Below are 22,649 nucleotides of genomic sequence, written 5' to 3'. Positions count from 1 at the left end.
ACCATGACAAATACCTTTGCAACAAGAAGGTCAGGAAAAGTGTGGGACCCTTACTGAAAAAGCAACCAGTGTTCCCTCTAATTTTTCCCACCCATGTGCGGAATGAATTTTATGTGCACCAATATGGAAGTGATGTGTCACACAGCACCTTCATCTTGGTGCACATAACAAAATGCATGTGTTGGGGGTGGGGCCAAAGGGTTCGGAGTGTGGGAGGAGTGCAGGGGTGTGAGGGCTCTGGCTGGGGGTGTGGGCTCTGGGGTGGGGCTGGGGATGAGGGGCTCAGGGCTGGGGCAGAGGGTTGGGTGCAGGGGGTGAGGGCTCTGGATGGGGGTGCAGGATTGGGGGTGCAGGAGGGTGCTCAGAGGACTCCACAGCAATAATACCTGGGCTGAGGGGGAGAGGTGCCTCTCTCTGCTGCGGCAGCGCTGGCGCTGGGGCTGCAGGACAGGCATCCTCTTCCCCCCACCCACCCCGACCCCAGCAGGTCCAGGCCAGGAGAGGGTCGCTCCACCCATGCCTGGGTCCAGGCTGGGCCTCCCCAGTCGCAGCTGGGTCCAGGCCGCCCTGGCCGTGCCTGGGGCCGGGCCGCTCTGGTCTGGGTGCCCTGGTGGCACCTGGGGATGGGCTGCCCCAGACTGCGCCACAGCACAGTTGGGACCAGAGGAGTTGGGGAGCTGGGCTCGGTGGAAACTGAGGGAGGGGCATCCCAGCCATGGCAGGTCCCCGGGTGGGTTCCCTGAGCATATACGCAGCACTAAATAGGCGGCTGTGCAGGTTACAGGGAATTTAGGAGGCAACATAGTGACAGATGATGTGGAAAAAGCTGAAGTACTCAAACCTTTTTTTGCCTCAGTCTTCACAGACAAGATCAGTTCCCAGACTGCTGCAGTGGGCAGCACGGTACAGGGAGGAAGTGAGCAGCCCACAATGATGAAAGGACTATTCATTCATTCATCATTCATTAACTACAGGTTAAGGACTATTTAGAAAAGCTGGACATGCACAAGTGCATGGGGGTGGATGCAATGCTTCCGAGGGTGCTGAGGGACTTGGCTGATGTGATTGCAGAGCCATTGGCCATTATCTTTGAAAAGTCATGGCGATCAGGGGAGGTCCCAGACAATTGGAAAAAGGCAAATATAGTGCCCAGGTGCAAGACTCTTTAAAAAAGGGAAAAAAGATAAGCTGGGGAACTACAGACCGGTCAGCCTCACCTCTGTCCCCAGAAAAATCATGGAGCAGGTCCTCAAGTAATCCATTTTGAAGCACTTGGAGGAGAGGAGGGTGATCAGGAACAGTCAACATGGATTCACCAAGGGCAAGTCATGCCTGACCAACCTGATTACCTTCTATGATGAGCTCTAACTGGCTCTGTGTAAATGGGGAAAGTGGTGGACGTGATATACTTTGACTTTAGCAAAGCTTTTGATACGGTCTCTCACAGTATTCTTGCTAGCAAGTTAAAAAAGTATGAATTGACTGAATGGACTATAAGGTGGATAGAAAGCTGGCTAGGTTGTTGGGTTCAACGGGGAGTGATCAACGGCTCAATGTCTAGTTGGCAGCCAGTATCAAGTGGAGTGCCCCGAGGGTCGGTCCTCAGCCTGGTTTTGTTCAACATCTTCATTAATGATCTAGATGATGGGATGGATAACACCCTCAGTAAGTTTGTGGATGACACTAAACTTGGGGGAGAGGTAGATACACTGGAGGGTAGGGTTAGGGTCCAGAGTGATCTAGACAAATTGGGGGATTGGGCCAAAAGAAATCTGATGAAGTTCAACAAGGACAAGTGCAGAGTCCTGCACTTAGGATGGAAGAATCCCTTCTACTGCTACAGGCTGGGGACCACCTGGCTAAGTGGCAGTTCTGCAGAAAAGGACCTGGGGATTACGGTGCTTGAGAAGCTGGATATGAGTCAGCAGTGTGCCCTTGTTGCCAAGAAGACTAACGGCATATTGGGCTGCAGTAGTAGGAGCATTGCCAAGAGTCAGTGAGACTGTGGGACTTTTTGCATTGCCAGCTCAATCCACTCAAAGCCTCTCACCTTCCTGGTGTTCCGAATAATCTGGCAGACCAATTTAAGCAGATCTTTCTCACCACAAATGGTCCCTCCACCCAGATGTTTTCAGGTTCATTTTCCAATGGTGGGGCTCTCCCCAAATAGACCTGTTTGCAACAAAAGTCAAAAGGAAGTGTCATCAGTTTTTCTCTCAAGCAGGTCACAGCCCAGGGTCTCTCATGAATGCTTTCCTGTTGACCTGGACAAACAAGCTCCTATACTCATTTTCTCCAGTTCCATTCCTGCCCAGAATTTTATTGAAAATCAAGCAAGAACATGCTCGAGTGAGACTCATAGCTCCAGCATGGCCTCAACAAGACTGACTTTTCATTCTGCTGACTTTCTCAGATAGAGCTCAATTGACATTATCATTGGACCCAGACCTGATCTCTCAGGACCACGGTAGCCTCCTCCACCCTAACTTGCAGGGCCTCCACCAGATAGCCTGCATGCTCTGTGGCTAACACCTCAGGAGGATGTTTGTTCAAAGGGAGTTCAAGATTTTTTTTTAAATAGTAGGAAACCTTCTACTAGGTATACTTACCTGGTGAAGTGGAAGAGATTCTACATCTGGTCCCAGAAAAAAGGTGTTTCTCCTGTCCTGGCACTGATCCATCATGTGTTGGACTATTTGTAATTCCTGAAACAGGAAGGTCTTGCCATTAGCTACATCAAGGTCCACTTGGCAGCTATCACAGCTTTCCACGTTCCAGTTGATAGCCACTCGCTTTCTCCAATCGTACGACAGCCAGATTTCTAAAAAGTTTGGACCATTTGCATCAACCTGGACAGTGGGTGAATTACAAGCTCTAGAGTCCAAACCTCCGTCTACAGTCTTCTACAAGATATGCCTATGCCCTTGTACAAAGTGGTGTCTCTCTTCCTTATTAATCAGGGTCAGGCAAGTTTCTTCCCTCAGCCTCATGTTCACAGGGATGAGGAGAGACTTCACACACTAGCTGTCAGGAGAGCATTGGCATTTTACATGAACAGGAATAAACCATTCCAAACATCTTCACAGTTGTTTATGGCAATTTCAGACTGGATGAAGGACTGTTCGGTCTCCTCTCATAGAATCTCCTCTTACATATGTTTATGCTACGACTTGGCCAATGTAACCCCTCCAAACAGAGTATTAGCACATTCAACAAAGGCACATGCAGCCTCTGCGGCCTTTTTGGCCCAAGTGCCTATTCTGGACATTTGCAAAATAGCAACTTGGTCTTCAGTGCCTTCCTTTGCCTCACATTATGCCATCTCTCAGCAGTCTGGAGATAATGCCAAGTTTGGACATATGGTCCTTCAGTCTTTACTCAAGTAGACTCAGATCCTACCTCCAAATGGAACTACTCGTGATTCACCTGAAGTGGAATGGACATGTGCAGTCATTCAAAGAAGAAGAACCGGTTATTAACGTGTTCTGTAACTGTTGTTCTTTGAGATGTGTTGCATGTGTCCATTGCACGACCCACCCTCCTTCCTCTCTGTGTCGGAGTCTGTCCAGTAAGAAAGGAACTAAGGGGGGCTGAGGGCAGTTCTGCCCTTTATGCCATTGCACAGCAGCACAAAACAGCAGAGGGCTCAAGTGCCACCCCAACAAGTGCTGCTGAGGGAAAAATTTCTGACAACTGTGGCACTAGCCCTGCACATACCTGAAGTGGAGTGGCCATGTACGACACATCTTGAGGAACAACAGTTATAGAACAGGTTAGTAACCATATCTGTCAGCACAGCCCCACTATTTGGAGTGGAACAAGGCACCAACAAACAAATAAGCCCTGATTCTTGTTTGCCGGAGTGTGATTGTAGCAGAGAGCTAAACAAAATTCTGAAACATGCAGTGGTGGTTACTTTTTAGTTTTGTTTTCTTCTGTGATTGGAGAGATTCTCTGTCAACAGAAATCTGTCAACAGAGTCATTGATGTTTCAGCAAACATCTGATTGGGGGCCTGTGACACTCCCCACATGTCTCCTAGTTATGCCTCTGGAGTTCTTCCTTCCTGTCTGGCCAACCTGACATAATGACTTTTCTGCTGTAGGAGAAGTGTGAAAAACAGGCCACAAGCCTTCAACAGGTGGGTGCATAACTGGTTGAAAGACTACTTAAAGATTGCATATCAATGGTTTGCTGTCAAAATGGGCGGATGTATCTAGTGTAGTCCCACAGGGGTCATTCCTGGGTCCAGTACTAGTCAATATTTTCATTACGGACTTGGATAACGGAGTGGAGAGTATCATAGGCGCCGACTTCGTGGGTGCTCTGGGGCTGGAGAACCATGGCTGGAGCACCCATGGAGAAAAATTAGTGGGTGCTCTGCACCCACTGGCAGCCAAGCTCCCCTCACCCCCTCCCCATCTCCTCCTCCCCTGAGCACGCCACATCCCCTCTCCTCCACCTACCTCCCAGTGCTGCCCGCCCGGCTGCTGCCAAACAGCTGTTTGGCAGTGTTAGCACACGCCGAGAGGGAGCAGGAGGAGCGGGAACATGGCGTGCTCAGGGAAGGAGGCAGGGCTGAGGCAGGGATTTGGGGAAGAAGTTGGAATAGGGGCAGGGAGGGGTTGGAATGGGGGTGCGGGCAGGGGTGGGAAGAGGTGGGGCAGGGGTGGGGCCTTATGGAAGGGGTGGAGTGGGGGCAGGGACGAGGGCAGAAGGGGGTCGAACACCCAAGGGAAAGAGGGGAAGTCGGTGCTTATGGAGAATATGCATATAAAATTTGCAGATGACTCCAAGCTAGGAGGGGTTGCAAGCACTTTGGAGGACAGGATTAGAATTCAAATTGATCTTGACAAATTGGAGAATTGGTCTGAATTCAGCAAGATGAAATTCTGTGTAGAGACAAGTGCAACATACTACACTAAGGAAGAAAGAATCAAATGCACAACTACAAAAGGGGAAATAACTGGCTCAGTGGTAGTACTGCTGAAAAGGACCTGGTAGTTATAGTGGATCACAAATTGGATATGAGTCAATGTGATGCAGTTGTAAAAAAGGCTAATATCATGCTGGGAGTATTAACAGGAGAGTTGTATGTAAGACATGGGAGGTAATTGTCCTGCTCTATTCTGCTCTACTGGTGAGGCCTCAGCTGGAGTACTGTTTCCTGTTCTGGGTGCCACACTTTAGGAAAGATGTGGACAAATTGGAGAGTACAGAGGAAAGCAACAAAAATGATCAGAGGTTTGGAAAACCTGACCTATGAGGAAAGGTTAAACAACTGGGCATTTGAGTCTTGAGAAAAGAAGACTCAGAGAGGACCTGATAACAGTCTTCAAATATGTTAAGGGCTGTTATACAGAGGACAGTGATCAATTGTTCTCCATGTCCATTGAAGGTAGGACAAGAAGTAATGGGGTTAATCTGCAGCAGTGGAGATTTAAGTTAGATATTAGGAAAACTTTCTATCCATAAGCGTAGTTAAGCTCTGGAACAGACTTCCAAGAGAGGTTGTGGAATCCCCATCACTGGAAGTTTTTAAGAACAGGTTGGACAAACACCTGACTAGGATGTTGTCATAAATATAAAGGGAAGGGTAAACCCCTTTAAAATCCCTCCTGGCTAGAGGAAAAATCCTCTCACCTGTAAAGGGTTAAGAAGCTAAAGGTAACCTCGCTGGCACCTGACCAAAATGATCAATGAGGAGACAAGATACTTTCAAAAGTTGGGAGGAGGGAAAAAAACAAAGGGTCTGTGTCTGTCTGTATGCTGCTTTTGCCTGGGATAGAACAGGAATGGAGTCTTAGAACTTTAGTAAGTAATCTAGCTAGGTATGTGTTAGATTATGATTTCTTTAAATGGCTGAGAAAAGAACTGTGCTGAATAGAATGACTATTCCTGTCTGTGTGTCTTTTTTGTAACTTAAGGTTTTGCCTAGAGGGATTCTCTATATTTTGAATCTAATTACCCTATAAGGTATCTACCATCCTTATTTTACAGAGGGGATTTCTTTACTTCTATTAAAAGTCTTCTTGTAAGAAAACTGAATGTTTTTTCATTGTTCTCAGATCCAAGGGTTTGGGTCTGTGGTCACCTATGCAAACTAGTGAGGATTTTTACCAAACCTTTCCCAGGAAGTGGGGTGCAAGGGTTGGGAGGATTTTGGGAGGAAAGACGTGTCCAAACTACGTTTCCCAATAAACCCAGTTAGAATTTGGTGGTGGCAGTGGAGATCCAGGGACAAAGGATAAAATTAATTTGTACCTTGGGAAAGTTTTAACCTAAGCTGGTGAAAGTAAGCTTAAGAGGTTTTCATGCAGGTCCCCACATCTGTACCCTAGAGTTCAGAGTGGGGGAGGAACCTTGACAGACATTCTAATTTACTTGATCCTGCCTTACAGCAGGGGGCTGGACTTGATGACCAGCCGAAGTCCCTTCCAGCACTGCATGTCCATGATTCTATGAGTGTTTAAAGCACTGTGTCTGCAGAAACCACTTATCTGCCACATGAAGGAATTTGGCTTGGGTGATGTGTTCAGGTTCCTCATGAAACTCCTTCTCTATTCTGCATGCTATCAAATCAGGGGGCTGGATAATTTCCATCCCAAAATACTGAAAGAACTAAGTCACAAGACTGTGAGTCTCTAGTAGCAAGGATTTTTAATTAATCTATCTGTTCAGGATAGTAGCATATGACTGGAGAGTAGCTAATGTATCTAAGAAAGAGAAAAAAAGTCATCCGGGCAACTACAGACCTCAGTAGCACGCAGGGATTTAGAACAAATTGTGAAGGAAAAAATAAGTAAATTAATGGAAGTAAATGGTCAAAGGGCTTTAATACAACATGGGTGTAGCAATGGCAGATCATGTCAGACTAATCTGATGTCCTTGTTTGAGAAGATAACTGATTGTTTTTAGATAAGGAAAGTGCAATAGATCTAATATACCTGGGCTTCAATAAAGCATTTGACAAGGTACCATGTGGGACATTGTTAGTTAAATTAGGGAAGATGGGGATCAGTCCAAGCATTGTAAGGTGGATAAGGAATTGGCTAAAGGGGAGAAGGCAACAAGTTGTGCTGAAAGGGGAACTATCGGACTGGAGGGAGGTTACTGGTGGAGTTCCTCAAGGATTGGTCTTGAGACCAATCTTCTTCAATAATGTTATTAATGACTTTGGCCCGAAACACAGGAGAATGCTAATGAAATTTGCTGATGATAAAAAGTTGTGAGGCCTTGTCAATATAGAGGAGGTTCAGAATATTATACAGAAAGATCTGGATGACCTTGAAGACTAGAGTGACAGAAATGGGATATGAAATTCAATAGTACAAAGTGCAAGGTCATGCATTTAGGGTCTAATAATAAGAATTTCTGCTACAAGCTGGGACTCATCAGTTGGAAGCCACAGAGGAGGAGACAGACTCGGTTATGTGGGTTGATCACAGGATGCCTGAGTCACCAGTGTGATGTGGCTGTGAAAAAGGCAAATGTGATCCTAGGGTGTATTAGGCGAGACATTTCCAGTAGACATAGGGACTTATTCAGGACCTGCTTTAGGGATGGGCAAGCTGGGCCACTGCCCAGGGTTTGGTATTCAAGAAGGTACCATGCTGGTGCCTCCCACCCACCTGACTTGCTGACAGCCAGCAAGGCTTAGAGGCAGCCAGGCAGACCGACCTGCAGGGGGGCAGATGGACCAGCCACATAACTAATCTGAACAAGTCAGAGCAGATTTTTTCGCTCTGGGACTCAGTGAAGAGAAAGCCAGTTATTTTGCAGAGTAGTGGAAGCTGAATTCCCCCACCCTGCCACGCCTGGCTGTTGGACAGACACTGATGATTAACCAGCTTATAGATATGGAGTGGAAATTTGGAGTGACTGCAGGGAGCAGTGAACTGGAAAAAGTGGGAAGTGTCTTCTTACAGTTGAGATTGGTGGTTAAAAAAGGAAGCCAAGTGGATCATGTGTATGTAGAGTTAACATTGCCGCAGTTCTACAGTTTTCTGCATGAGATGGAACGAGTCAAAACCAGTTTGGAATGTTTCAGCTGAAACCCCAAGGGACTGCATTTATACAATAGAGGGGTAATTTCTCCTTGTGGGCCAACATGTCTGATCTTAACTCTGCAGATTTGTAACATATTAGATGAAGATTGCGCAGTTTAATAAACAACACTGTCAAATAAAAAAAAACAACCCTCCTCTGAAGCAGGGATGCCCCTCCTCCCCTGTTCCACTGCCGTCTGCAGCCATCGCTGCTCCTGTCTCCGCCACCTCCTCCCCTCCATGGAGCTGCCCCTGGCCAAGCTCAGACCTGGAGCCCTTGGGAGTGATGTTGGGGTATCCCCCTCCCCCCACCTGTGTACCCAGGCTCTGCTGAGCTGGGGTGGGGGTCGGGGGAGCATGTCTGGGCTGGTGCCTCTGGGTCCAGAGTGGGAGCTGCCAGTGCTGCTGTTCAGGCTTCTGAATGCTCTACTTAAAGAGACAGTGCACTGACCCAGTCACTCAGGCACACACACACTCCCCCCTCTCATGCTCATATTCCTCCCAACAAACACATTGCCCCCCCTCACACACACACTCTCTCTCTCTCTCTCTCTCTCTCTCTCTCTCTCTCTTCCCCCCCTGCACCAAAATTCAGAGCTGGGTGTCCGGCCAGCACTAGCCACTCAGCCAGTGCTTAATTTGTGCTGGGGCTGAGCCCTGGCACCTCTTCCAATACAAATTAATCACTGAGGGGGAAGCAGTGGGGCCTGGAGGTGATGGGGGTAAGTTGTCACAGAGGTCCAAAGCAGGTGGTTAAAGTAGGCCATAAGATGAGGCACTCCCTCAGATTGACATAGGGAGTGTATATAGCAGCCAGGAGCTGCCTGAGCATTAACTGAACAGAGCTCTGTAGCTTAGCTCTAAGGGGTGCTTTGGATCTCCATGCACATTCAGCATTTTCTTCTACATCGAACAAACAGGTGCCCTTGTCTTAATCTGGTTCATTCACCTGTGGGCAGGGGAGTGAGTTCCCTGCTAATATTGACATCCCTTCTCACCATGTTTCTAGGCCCCGTCTGTTCTGACCTCCCAGATGCCTTGTGGTTTCAAACCTTTTGCCAGTTTGCACAGTATCGCTGCTCCAACCGCAAGTACTACACCAAGGTGAGAGGGAGAGGTGGGGATTAGAACAGTGGCAACAATGGCTTTTGGGGGGGGCAATTATCACAGTGGAGCAGAGGGTTTTGGGGGGATTATTGCAGTGAAGGGTATGGGGCTTGGGGGGATTATTGCAGGGGAGGGGATTTGGGGGGATTATTGCATTGGAGAGGCAGGGATTTGGGACTGTGACCAGGGTCCTAGTGGGGATCAGCTGTGGTCACTCAATTAGGACACACTGCAAAAAATGGGCAACCAAACCCCAAAAATGGTGGATATTCCAATACTTGGATTTACCAAGACAGCATGAAACAGCTTTTTTATTACTTTACTGGTTACTCAGAAGTCCAAACAACATAGTTCCCTTAAAGTGATCCAGCCTCAGGCCTCCATCCAGGTATCCACGTCAAATATGATGAAACTGTCTATAAATCTTATTTCATCGTATAAAAGAAAAGGTTCTCCCAATCCCAAAGGATCGGACACATGACCTCCCAGGTTAATGAATGTTTTAGATCTTACCCAAATGCACGCTACAGCCAATTCTTATTAACTAAACTAAAATTTATTAAAAAACAAAAGAGAGAGAGTATGGTTAAAACAGGGGTGGCCAACCTGTGGCTCCGGAGCCACATGCGGCTCCTCAGAAGTTAATATGCAGCTCCTTGTACAGGCACCCACTCCGGGACTGGAGCTACAGGCACCGACTTTCCAGTGTGCCAGGGGGGTGCTCAATGCTCAGCCCCTGGCTCTGCCACAGGCCCTGCCTGCACTCCACCCCTTCCTGCCCCCTCCCCTGAGTCTGCCGTGCCCTCACTCCTAACTCCCTCGCCCCGCCTCGAAACAGCTGATTGGGAGGGAGGAGGTGGGGAGCTGATGGGGCTGCCGGTGGGCAGGAGGCCCTGGGAGCAGGCGGGTGGGGAGCTGGTGGGGGGCTGCTGACGTATTACTGTGGCTCTTTGGCAATGTACATTGGTAAATTCTGGCTCCTTCTCAGGCTGAGGTTGGCCACCCCTGGGTTAAAAGATCAATATACATACAGACATGAGTTCAATTCATTGAGGTTCAGATTCACAGCAGAGATGGTGAGCTTTGTAGTTGCAAAAAGAGTTCCATTAGAATTCAGTTCATAGGTCATAGTCCAATGTCTAAATCTCATATTCAGGGCATACCAGCATAACTGGGACTTGTCTTGCGACTCAAACTTCCCCTGATGAAGTCTAAGCAGATCTGAGATGACAGAATCAGGACCCAAGGATCTTTTATACAATTTCACGTCCTCTTTGACAAGTTGGGGTTTCCTAGGGGGAACAAAAGGTAATTAGGATGACTTTGAAGGAGGTCCATCACCGATACTTAGCTGTACGAATTAACATAAGGCCATTTGCTTGTTCCTCCACCATTCACAGTACATTTCAAAGAGAGATGAATATCCCATGTTTACAATTAATTTAAATGATAGGATGTTCTTTTGACCTTTGAATTATCAGAATACAGCATAGACAGGGACTGTTGATTACACAGTGGACCCTACTCATACATATGTAAATACACAAAAACACAAACATTATCTCCGCACATGTCCTCTGTGGGTTATTTATTTTGCAGGATATTTAACCCTTTCTAGCCATGTGTCACAGGGGGATTATTGCAGTAGAAGATATGGTAATTTGGGGGGATTATTGCAATGGAGAGGTGGGGATTTGGGAAGATTATTGCAATGGAGATGTCAAGTCTGATTCCCCACTCTGGCACTTGGAGTGCAGAAGGTGGAGGCCTGCAAGGACTCTAAAAATGAATACTGGCCACACCAGGCTTGTATTAGACTCCTAAGGTTACAGCTTTTCTCTGACCTTGGATTGGTAGATGCTGCCGCCACCCACATGCAAAACCTCTTTGAGAACCCAAGAAGGTGCACTTGGGAATTCCTTCCTGTGGGGTACCCTCAAGCCCTTTCACCCCCACTCCGGGGAAGAGCTAAGAATTAAAAAAAGGAAATCAGCTGTTGCCACCAGCTAATTAAACAGTATATGCACAAACTTCTCAGGGGACAAAAATCCAATTTTTAAGAACAGAAAGGTAAATTTTATTAATTTAAAAAAAAAGAGAAGAAAATACATCTGGGACTTAGGCTTTTGCTAGATTTAAAAAAAAAAACAATTACAAGGATTAAGCATCAAGAATAGCTCTCTCGAGGTCCAGTTTAAAGGTAAAATGTAATACTCGGCCAAGCCCAAGAAGGATTGGACCTGCTTCTTTGACTTAGGGACAGGCCAATTTTGGATAGCATTTACTTTAGCCTGTAGGGGGTTGATAGTTCCTTGACCCACCTGGTGTCCAAGGTATGGTACCCTGTTTAGGCCTATTTGACACTTTTTGGCCTTAACAGTCAATCCTGCCTCCCTTATGCACTGGAAGACAGCTTGGCGGTGTTCCAGGTTTTCTGCCTATGAATCTGAGAATATGGCTACATCGTCAAGGTAGGCACCTGAAAATTCCCCAAATCCAGCCAGAAGTTTATCTACTAGTCTCTGGAAGGTGGTGGCTGCATTTCGCAGTCCAAAAGGGAGCACATTAAATTCATACAGTCCTACATGGGTGATGAAGGCTGACCTTTCCTTTGCGGAGTCATCTAGCAGCACTTGCCAGTACCCCTTAGTTAAGTCTAAGGTGGAGATGAACTGGGTACGTCCCAGTTTTTCCAATAGCTCATCTGTGCACGGCATTGAATAGTTCTCTGGATGAGTTACAGCATTTAGCTTACAGTAGTCCATGCAAAAGCAGATTTCTCCATCTGGTTTGGAAACCAGAACCACTGGAGAGGTCCATGCACTCTCAGACGGGTGGATTACACCCATCTGTAACATGTCCTTGATCTCCCTTTCTATTGCGGTTTTGGCTTGAGGAGCCATCTGGTAGGGTTGGGCTCTAATTGCATGAGCATCACCTGTGTCAGTGGAGTGGTTCATCCATTCTGCTTGTCCTGGGATGGCTGAAAACATTGGCACGAAGCTGGTGCACAGTTCCTGGATTTGCTGTCACTGCTTACGCCCAAGGGTCATGGAAAGGCTCATTTCTTCTATGCCACCATTGCTTTTTCCTTCACAGTAGACTCCTTCAGGCCACTCAGCGTCATCTCTCTCCTGGGCTGTAAACTGGATAAATGTGATTCCTCGGGAATAAAAGGGCTTTAGAGAATTAACATGGTAGACTTTAGGTTTTAGGGTAGGGTCTGGGAATGCTATGAGGTAATTAACAGCTCCCAGACACTCTTGGACCATAAACGGCCCCTCCAATGATGCTTCCATTGTATTAGCCTGGAGCACTTTCAGGACCATGACTTGGTCACCTACTCTGAAGGAACGCTCTCTGGCATGTTTATCTTACCAGGCCTTTTGCTCTTGTTGAACATCCTGTAGGTTTTCTCAAGCAAGGGCTAGAGAGTCTTGGAGGGTGTTTTGCAGGTTGGTTACAACGTCCAAAATGTTAGTTCCTGGAGAAGATGTAACCCCCTCCCATCGCTGCTTCACCAACTGTAATGGCCCCTTAACTTCATGGCCATAAACGAGTTCAAAGGGTGAAAACCTCAAACTGGAATGTGGTACAGCCCTCTCGGCAAAGAGCAACTGCTGCAACACTAGGTTCCAATCACTGGAGTGCTCATTTACGAATTTATGTATTATGGCCCCCAAAGTCCCATTAAACTTCTCCACTAGGCCATTTGCTTGATGGTGGTAAGGGATGGCAACCAAGTGGTTTACCCCATGAGCTTCTCAAAGACGTTTCGTGGTCCCTGCCAGGAAGTTAGTTCCCAAATCCGTAACGATGTTCGAGGGCCAACCTACCCTGGCAAAAATGTCTGCCAATGCCTGGCTCACGCTTTTAGCCCTGGTGTTGCTTAGAGCTACTGCTTCCGGCCATCAGGTGGCAAAATCCATGAAAGTCAGTATGTACTGCTTTCCTTTGGGTGTCTTCTTAGGAAAAGGACCCAGAATATCCACAGCTACTCGCTGAAACGGAACCTCAATTATGAAGAGTGGCTGGAGAGGGGCCTTGACCTGGTCTTGGAGCTTTCCCACCTCTGGCACACCTCACAAGGACAGACATAGGTAGAAATGTCCTTGCCCATTCCCTCCCAGTGGAATGACTTCCCCAAATGGTCTTTGGTCCTGTTCACCCCAGCATGGCCACTAGGGTGATCGTGGGCTCAGCTCAAGAGCTTTTCCCAGTACTTAGTTGGAACTACCAACTGTCTCTGAGGATGCCAGTTCTGCTTGCATCTACTCCTTGTATAAGAGTCCTCCTTCTGCAACAAACCTGGACATATTAGAAGAGCTGAGAGGTGGTGGGTCATTCCATGCCACCATCCAAGCTCCCTTGAGACATTCATCTGCTTCCTGCTTTTCCAGGAATGGCTTCCTTGATGCTGAAGACATTAGTTCTTCGCGTGTTGTGGACTTGCACTTGGTCCACAGAAGCGATGCAGGTGATGGGTATGTCTCCGTCGACTGTGAACCACTCTCCACTGGTGCAGTAGGTTGTATTTCAGGCTCCGCTTGAGCTTCTTGCACCGGTTTAGCTGCAGGTGCAGGCTCTGTGGCGCCCTTTGGTACTGGCTCCCCTGACTCTGGTGGGGTTGCAAGCATGGGTTCTGGTGCTGACTTCTCCGCCAGTTCCAGTCCTTGGGCTGGTTCTGGCTGGGTCCCAGGAACTGGATCTACAATCTCTGCCATAGACTCTGGTCTGGGGTTTGGTTCCACCACCTCTGGCTGCGTTCCCTGGCCTGTGGTATCAGGGGACACAGACCGGGTTCTTGTAGGAGGCTCAGGAATGGAGTTAGGTGTGGAGGCCTGTTTATCCTGGCTGCAGGTGACCATCCCTGCTCTTTTTGTTAGCCTCACATGGTTGGCAAAGTCTTCTTCCAGCAGCATGGGAATGGGATAATTGTCATAGATAATAGTCATAAAAGTCCATATTCCTGACCAGCCCTTGTACTGGACAGGAAATTCGGCTGTAGGGGCAAGTTAAAAGAGTTGGCCTTAAAGGGTTTCTCCATCACTTGGGCCTCTGGGTCGATGCATTTGGGGTTCACCAGGGGTTGGTGAATAGCTGACACCTGTGCTTCAGTGTCTCTCCATGCCTCTTCCATGCCTCCATGCCTCTTCAGTGTCTCTCCATGTCTCTTCCTCCCACCCATACTCACAGTTTCCCTTTGCTCTGGGGGTATTTGCAAGGCATCTGGGCCTGAAGGCTCTTGGTGGGACCTTGGGGTGATGAGTTGCAGTCAGCTGGTGCTCTTGGGGCAGTTGGCCTTCACATGTCCCAGCTCATTACATTTGAAGCATTGCCCAGCTGACTGTGGGCTGGGGCGAATTGGGTGTTTGGAGACTAGGGTGGTAGGACGAGAGGGCATCTGAGGTTTCCCTGGCTGTGTGGAGGGCTCCTGCTTGTGAGGTGGGGCCTTGGGCTAACTCCAAAGGTGGGGTGTCATCTCAGGTTGCCCCTTCTGGTATCCCCACCAACTGCTACTCGCTTTCTTCTGCTCCGCCACCTCTAGCCATTTGGTCCCAATCTCCCCTGCCTCAGTTACAGTTTTGGGCTTCCCATCTAGCATGTACCTTTCTATTTCCTCAGGAACACCCTCTAAGAACTGCTCCATTTGCATTCGGAGAGACAGATCTTCCAGAGATTCAACGCTTGCTCCTGATATTCAGGCATCCCAATTTATTGCAATGTGGTCGGCGTGTCGGGAAAATGCCATGTCTGGTTTCCACTTTAGGGCTCTGAACTGCTGACGGGCATGCTCGGGTGTTAATCCCATGCTAATTCTGGCCTTTCGTTTAAAAAGTTCGTACTCATTCATGTGTTGTTTAGGCATTTCAGCTGCCACCTCTGCTAAGGGTCCACTGAGTTGTGGCCTCAGCTCCACCATATACTGGTTTGGAGGGATGTTGTACCCAAGGCAGGCCCTTTCAAAATTTTCTAAGAAGGCCTTTGTATCATCGCCTACCTTCTTTGTGGGGAATTTTTTGGATGGGGAGCGGTACCTGGAGGACTGTTAGGGCGACCTGGTTGACCCAGCTTAGCCTTTTCCAGCTCCAAGTGCTTTAGCTCCACTTCTGCCTTCAAGCGCTTCGCCTCTCTCCTCTCTTCTGCCTCCAAGCACTTCAGCCACACCATCACCGGTTCATTCACCTGCACATCCACCAATGTAAGTACGCCATCATGTGCCAGCAATGCCCCTCTGCTATGTACATCGGCCAAACTGGACAGTCCCTACATAAAAGGATAAATGGACACAAATCAGATATTAGGAATGGCAATATACAAAAACCTGTAGAAGAACACTTCAACCTCGCTGGACACACATTAGCAGATTTAAAGGTAGCCATCCTGCAGCAAAAAAACTTCAGGACCAGACTTCAAAGAGAAACCGCTGAGCTTCATTTGCAAATTTGATACTATCAGCTCAGGATTAAACAAAGACTGTGAATGGCTAGCCAACGACAAAAGCAGTTTCTCCTCCCTTGGTGTTCACACCTCAACTGCTAGAAGAGGGCCTCATCCTCGCTGACTGAACTAACTTCATTGTCCATAGCCTGATTCTTGCTTGCATATTTATACCAGCCTCTGGAAATTTCCACTACATGCATCCGACGAAGTGGGTATTCACCCATGAAAGCTTATGCTCCAATACGTCTGTTAGTCTATAAGGTGCCACAGGACTCTTTGCCACTTTTACAGATCCAGACTGACATGGCTACCCCTCTGATACTTGACATCTGAAGGAAGAAATTCCTGTCTTCCGCAGTTAGGATTCGGTCTGGGTCAAGGACATCCCTCCATCCTGGCACTGGGATCTTGGATTGGGGAGGGCTGACCCTTCCCTCCTGAGAAATCCCTGGTCCCCCATCCCCTCCCTGCATTTCTGTCATGGAACTGAATGTCTGGGCTTGATCTGGGTCTGTCTTCTCCATGGTGTGCTGCTCTGGGAAGACTGGTTGCTCTAGGGTTTCGGTGCCCGACTGCAACCTCATGCACAGGGCTGCCCTACTCTAGCCTAGCTATTTCATTGCCACAAAGCTAGAAAAAAAACCCTGCTTGTTGGACTCCCTGGCTTGGCAGGCAGAACCCTTTGCTGGCCTGTTCCCCCTCAGGCAGCAAAGAAAAGAAAAGTAAGAAAAAAAACCTCCCTGGCTTTGCTGGCTGCCAAAAGGAAAATGTGTCCTTTTAAATTCCTGAGATCCGTGCTTCTGGTTCAAAATTATCCCACCACTACCACCATGTCAAGGCTGATTCCCCACTCTGGCACTTGGAGTGCCGAAGGTGGTGGCCTGCAAGGATTCTAAAAATTAATACTGGCCACTCCAGGCTTGTATTAAACTCCCAAGGTTACAAGGTTCTCTGACCTTGGATTGGTAGATGCTGCCACCACCCACGTGCAAAACCCCTTTCAGAACCCAGGAAGGCGCACTTGGGAATTCCTTTTTGTGGGGTACCCTCCAGCCCTTTCACGCCCCACTCTGGGGAAGAGTTAAGAAGAAAAACAAAGGAAATTAGCTGTTGCCACCAGCTAATTAAACAACATGTGCACAAACCTCTTAGGATACAAAATCCAATTCTGTTCTTAAAAAAGGTAAATTTTATTAATTTAAAAAAAAGAGAAGAAAATACATCTGGGATTTAGGCTTTTTCTAGATTAAAAAAAATAATTACAAGGATTAAGCATCAAGAATAGCTCTCTTGATGTCCATTTTAAAGGTTACAAGCAAAACAGAGGAATTAGCAGAGGAATCATAGAATTATAGAAGATTAGGGTTGGAAGAGACCTCAGGAAGTCATCTAGTCCACCCCCCTACTCAAAGCAGGACCAACAGAATCCACAAACCATAAAGAAATAAAAGGAATAAACCTAATCACGTCTTCCTAAACATTTCCTGATCTACTTACATATCTGGAGTTTTAGATGAGTAGTTTCTAGGTATGATACTGATAATTTTTCATACCTGGCCTAAACTTCTCATAGCATAACTGCTCCCTGTCTGCCTCTCCCCCGAACAACAACAGACAGACAAAAGGGGAGTCTTGTTTCCATTTTAAAAAGTTCTAGCCTTCCCATCGGCTCTTTTGGCCAGGTGCCCACTCATTTCTTTTTACCTATGGATAGCAGTGAGACTTTTTAACCCTTTACAGGTAGAGCAATTAGAGAATAGCTACTGAGAGGGATTTCATAGCTACTGGCTGGCTGGGTGTCCATAAAAAGGAGCTCCTCTCCCCCCCGCCCCCCCAGCCCGCCCTTCATTTATCACAGTGAATGGGAGGGTGTTCATTTATTGCAGTGGATGGGAGGGTGTTCAAAGGGGAATAGTGCACTTGAGGGGAGGAGTTTCAAGGGCATTATTATTGCATTGGAAAGGAGGGTTTTCAAGGTGATTATCACAGTGGAGATGAGGGATTTGGGGGGATTTTCATAGTGGAGGGGTAGGGGTTGTGGAGATTATAGAAGTGAAGGTTTGGGGTTTCAAAAGGATTATTACAGAGGAGGGGAGGGGTTTGGGGGAGGATTAATGCAGTGGAGGGGATGGGATTCCAGGGGTTATGACAGTGAATGGGTTTTGGAAGAATTATCTCACAGGAAAGAAAGGTTTTCAAGGGGATTATTGCAATGTGGGGAGAAGTTTGGGACAGATTATTGTAGAGGAGGGGAAGGTTGTGGTTTCAGGGGAGATTATCGCAATGGAGGGGAGGGGTCTTCGGGGAATTATTTTAATAGAGGGCAGGGGTTTCAATGGGATTGTCATAGTGGAAGGGAAGTGTGACAGGTTCCCCGGGGTGCAACCTGGAACGGGCATACCGCTGAGCCCTTTGTCTCACCAACCTGGGCTCCCTCTCACACTGTGATGCTGTGACAAGCTGCAATCCTCTCCAGGTACTGCACTTTAGGAACACAGCCATCCACAGGCAGGGACACCCAGCTGAGTTACATGAATATTTCTCCTAGCCCCACTCATGAACTAACAATAGAGAGGCTCCATCCAGTTCCCCCAGCTCCCAAGCCTAGGACCCCAGAACTGTACCGTCTTGCCCTGGTCAAGAGCCTGACCAGTATAAATTGATTAACCAGTCTGCCCCTTCTGCAAAGGAAACTGGAAGTGCACCAGCTCTTGTTCCTGAGCAGATTCCCCAACCACTTCAAACAATGCACTGTTTTAGGTAAAATATAAAACAGATGTATTAACTTTAGCTTTAGAAAGATAGATTTTAAGTGATTATAAGTGGCATGTATAGAGATCAAAGCTAAGAAATAAAAGTAAAACTGTAATCTGAGTTCTATAAACTGGACAGGAGTTGAATCAAGCAATGTCTCACCCTAATGGTATTATTCTTTAAGGCACAGGCTGGGATTCTCTTTTCCAGCCTGGGACCACCTCCCCAGTTCAGTCTTTGCTCTACAGACCTGTTTCCAGTTGTTGAGTTGTGTGGGGAGAGAGGCCAAGTCACTTCCCCTTTTATAGCTTCTTCCAGCTTGCTGGAAAGATCCTTTGCTATGAAGTGAGTCAAACAGTCTCCAATGCCTACATGCTATCTTTGAGAAGTCTCCATTGTATACGGTACCTGGGATAGACCTTGTGAGTGTGTATTCCCCTTATGGACCATCATCAGTTTCTGGCTGCCCTATTGTTATATCTGAAAGGCTGGTTGTGGGTGTTTCCAACTTCATAACATATTTCAGTAACACACACATAGCAAAACTTTATAATTCCACATACAATGCTAGTACATACAATCCAACAGGATATTAATGTTCAACAGATCAAGACTTTCAAAATGATACCTCACAAGGCATACGCTGTACAAAACATATAATAATCAAATCACCATGGTAACTATGGGGGTGCCAGGATGTTGCTTTGAGGCACAGAGTGTCACAAGAGGGTCTTAACGTGGATTATTGCAGTGGAGGAGAGGGGTTTCAAGGGAATTATCATAGTGGAGGCGTGGGGTTTCAGGGGGATTGTTGCAGTGGAGGTGGGTATTACAATGGTTCAGGGATGGATTATCTCAGTGGAGGGACGGGGTTTCAAAGGGATTATTGCAATGAAGGAGAGATGGTGTGGTGGTGGTTATTGCATCAGAAGGGAAAGTGTGACATACCAGGGGTACAATTCACACTACTGGGCAGCTTTGTCATCCTTGTCCCATAACCTGGGGTGCCCTTTACAATGCCTTGCTGCTGCAGCCTCCAACCTGGACTGCTCACAAACAGTCTCCAGCATGTAAGTCACTTCCAGCCATGTCTGTGTGTGTGCTGCAGCCAGCCTGCCAGACCTTGGCTTTTACCAGCCTTGGTTATACTGCAGGGTGACCCAAACACAGCCCTAGTCTTAGATTTCCCACTGGAGATGTATGTCCTGTACTGCCCAGTCCTCTCCTGGACAGTACAGATATATTAAGTCTGCTATTTCTTTAAGAGAATAATATGCACATAACTTGTTACCCCCAAATGGAGTTACCCAGACACTTCATCTTGAGCACATTGGATTAGATAAAACACTAAAACAAGTTTATTAACTACAAAGAGAGAGATTTTAAGTGAATACAAGGAAGGAGGAATAAAAGTCAGAACTGGTTACAAGTTCAAGAAAAATGAAGATAAAACACTTTCTAGTGTCTAGCTTAACAAACTATATTAGATTCAAAGCAAAGTTTTCTCACAACTTGCTTTCAGCAGTCTTACTGACAATCTCTTTAGGTCAGGACTTCCACCTCCACCCCTGAGTCCAATGGCTGCTTCCTTTGTCTCTTCAGGTGCAGTGAATGCATTAGGCAGGGAGAGAGTGGGGGTGCATTGGGATGTTTGTCCCTCCTTTTTATTGTTTCGGTCCCCCTCTTGAAAAACATTTCCAGCAGAGATCCAGGAGCCAAAAAGTCTGTGTGGGAGGATATTTCCTGCTGGTTTTTCCCCCCTGTTTAAACTTCTTTTGTTTCCCCTCTCTGCACGGTAACTCTGCTTACTGCTTAAATGCACATTAAGGCAAGCACACATTCCTTCTTTTGCTTTGGGCAGACCTGACTTCTGCCTGGACAGGGCTGTGGGATTTGGAACATGGGTTAATAATATCATACAGGGAAATCTTATGACTTCACACAAAGTATTGCCACACATATTTTACCAGGACAATACTGACCAACAAATAATGAGTTTTTTCAAATGCTTCCTTACAAGGCATAGTTTGTTCAAAGGTTATTACTATAGTGTGTAGGGTGTGAATAGTCAAGGGTTGGGCTTGAGGGAGAGTGTCAGTGGAGGGAAGAGGATTCAGAGGGATTGTCACAGTGGAAGGGAGGCATTTCTTGGGGGATTATTGCAGTGGAGGGGAGCGGTTTGAGAGATTATGGCAAGGGAGGGGTTTGGGAAAGATTATTGAATTGGAAAGGAGGGGTTTCAAGGGAATTATTGCGATGTAGGGGAGGGGTTTCTGGGGGGATTTTTCATAGTGGATGGTAGGGATTTGGGTGGATTATAAACTGGAGGGTTGACGTTTTGGGGGAGATTATTGCAGTGGAGGGGAAGGTGTTTTGGGGGATTTTCATAGGGGAGGGGAGGGATTATTGCAGGGGCGGGATTTCAGTGAGAGAACCACAGTGCAGGGGAGGGTTTTGCAGAGGGTTATAACAGTGGAGGGAAGAGGTTGGGAGGGTATTGCAATGTATGGGAGGGGTTTGGGCAGATTATAATTGTGAACGGAAAATAATTGCAGTGGAGTGGCCAGGGTGTGGTGGTGATTAATGCAGTGGAAGGGAGGGTGTTCAGGGGCATTGTTGCACTAGAGAGGAGGGGTTTCAGAGAGGGATGTTACAGTTGAGGGGAGGAGTTTCCAGGGGTAGTTGTATTGAGTGGATTATCACAGTGGAGAGGAGGCATGTAGAGGGATTATTGCAGCAGAGGTGAGAGCATTTGTTGGGATAATCTCAAACGGGGATTACTGCAGTAGGGGGAAGGGGTCTCATTTGGGTGTAATGCAGTGGAGGTGTGGGCTTCAGGGGGGATGGTTGCAGTGGGGTCTCTAGATTCAACTTCCTTGCCCCCTGTTCAGCGGATCCTGTGTCCTGAAATGGCTCCCCACAAAGAACCTCGTGCCCAAGGAGAGGTGTTTGATACCATGGGCTCTTGGGCAAAAAGCAACTGGTCTTCCCGTGCTGGGTCCACTAGCGAAACAGGTACCATGGTGCTGGGTGAATTCTGTATCCACTTCTGGTTCTTTCTCCACGTGCCCTTCTCATCCCCTCTCTTCCCCATGGCCCTCCCCTGCGTCCTGATTCTTTGAGAAGCTCTCTGCAGGGTTTGGGCCTGATGGGAGGGAAGGGAACATGTGTGAATGCAGTGGGCCATGCAGGTGTGCATAGTGGAGCAGGCCAGCATGTTACAAGGTGGGTTTAGGAGTGCACATCCCTGGCAGTGTGGGACAAGGATTGTGTGTGTGCACAGTGTATGGACACATGGGTGGGCATGCACATATCACAAGGAAGTGTGTGCAGTTCAGCAGCCAGTGGGGATGTGAGAGTCTGTGCAAAGCTAAGGGAACATGAATCTGAAAGAGGCCCAGCTGGACAGGGTGTGTGAGCATGTGTACGTGCAGTGTGTGTGTTTATTCATAGGGATACACTTCCAAGAAGTGAGGGTGAGGTTCAATCCCTTCTTCACTTGCGCTCTGTATGCTCTTCCCCCAGCACAGGGTCAGGCAGACCCCAGACCCATGAGTCAGGCTACCCGGCTGCATCCGGACATCCGTCTCCACTCCAATGTGAACACCATTCTGAAATATGCCTATGCTGTCTCAGGCCAGGAACCAGTGATCAGGAGGCACATCCCAAGCGTGCCAGCCCAGAGAAGTCTCGAGCCTGGAGTGGGCCCGGAGCTGGCAGGCCCCCTACAAGTCCAGCCAGTCACAGCCACCCCTGAAACTTCCCCGTCCGTCATAAGACCCAGTAACAAGACTGGAAGGGCCGCAGAGCAGCACATGCAGAAGAGCATCCAGCAGCTGATCAACTCAGCTCTCTCCTTGGAGGGTTCTCCGGAGATGGAGACCACTCAGGTGCCCCCAGGCACTGCACCAGATTGGAAGGGCTCATTCAGCAGTGCCCAGGAAGGGATCTCAGATGCAAGCAGCAGTGGCAGGTAAGGTAAAAAAACAGCTCACAAGTGGGTCAGGGCAGGTGTGGCAGCTCAGCTGACCCCAAACATGCACACCCTGCACACACACACAGTGGGCATTTCTACACTGGAGCTAGTCGGTGTAATTTCCAGCACAGGTAGACAGACCCACACTAGCTGTGATTGAGTTCATGCCAACAGTAGCAATGTAGATGCCATGAGTCGTGGCAGGGGCTCGCTACCTGAGTAGGTGCCTAGCTTCACAGACAGCTACACTTGCACTGCCACGGCTTCACCCTATTGTTAGCATGCTAGCTTGATCAGAGCTAACATGGGTATGTCCCTCGA

At 47.8% G+C, this 22,649-nt stretch overlaps 1 protein-coding gene across 1 annotated transcript in view; it reads left to right on the top strand.

Moving 5' to 3' along the window:
- Positions 1-22,649, top strand: part of LOC102948129 (acrosin binding protein) — a 66,032-nt gene that overhangs the window by 19,621 nt on the left and 23,762 nt on the right. The window contains exons 3-5 of the mRNA XM_043546607.1: positions 9,057-9,151; positions 21,244-21,367; positions 21,878-22,325. Coding sequence (XP_043402542.1) covers positions 9,057-9,151; positions 21,244-21,367; positions 21,878-22,325 — 667 coding nt within the window. The remainder of the gene's footprint in view (positions 1-9,056; positions 9,152-21,243; positions 21,368-21,877; positions 22,326-22,649) is intronic.

The sequence above is a fragment of the Chelonia mydas genome, chromosome 1 (genome assembly GCF_015237465.2).
Source record: "Chelonia mydas isolate rCheMyd1 chromosome 1, rCheMyd1.pri.v2, whole genome shotgun sequence".
Classification (NCBI taxonomy): domain Eukaryota; kingdom Metazoa; phylum Chordata; order Testudines; family Cheloniidae; genus Chelonia; species Chelonia mydas.
This window is presented reverse-complemented; position numbering and strand designations above follow the sequence as displayed.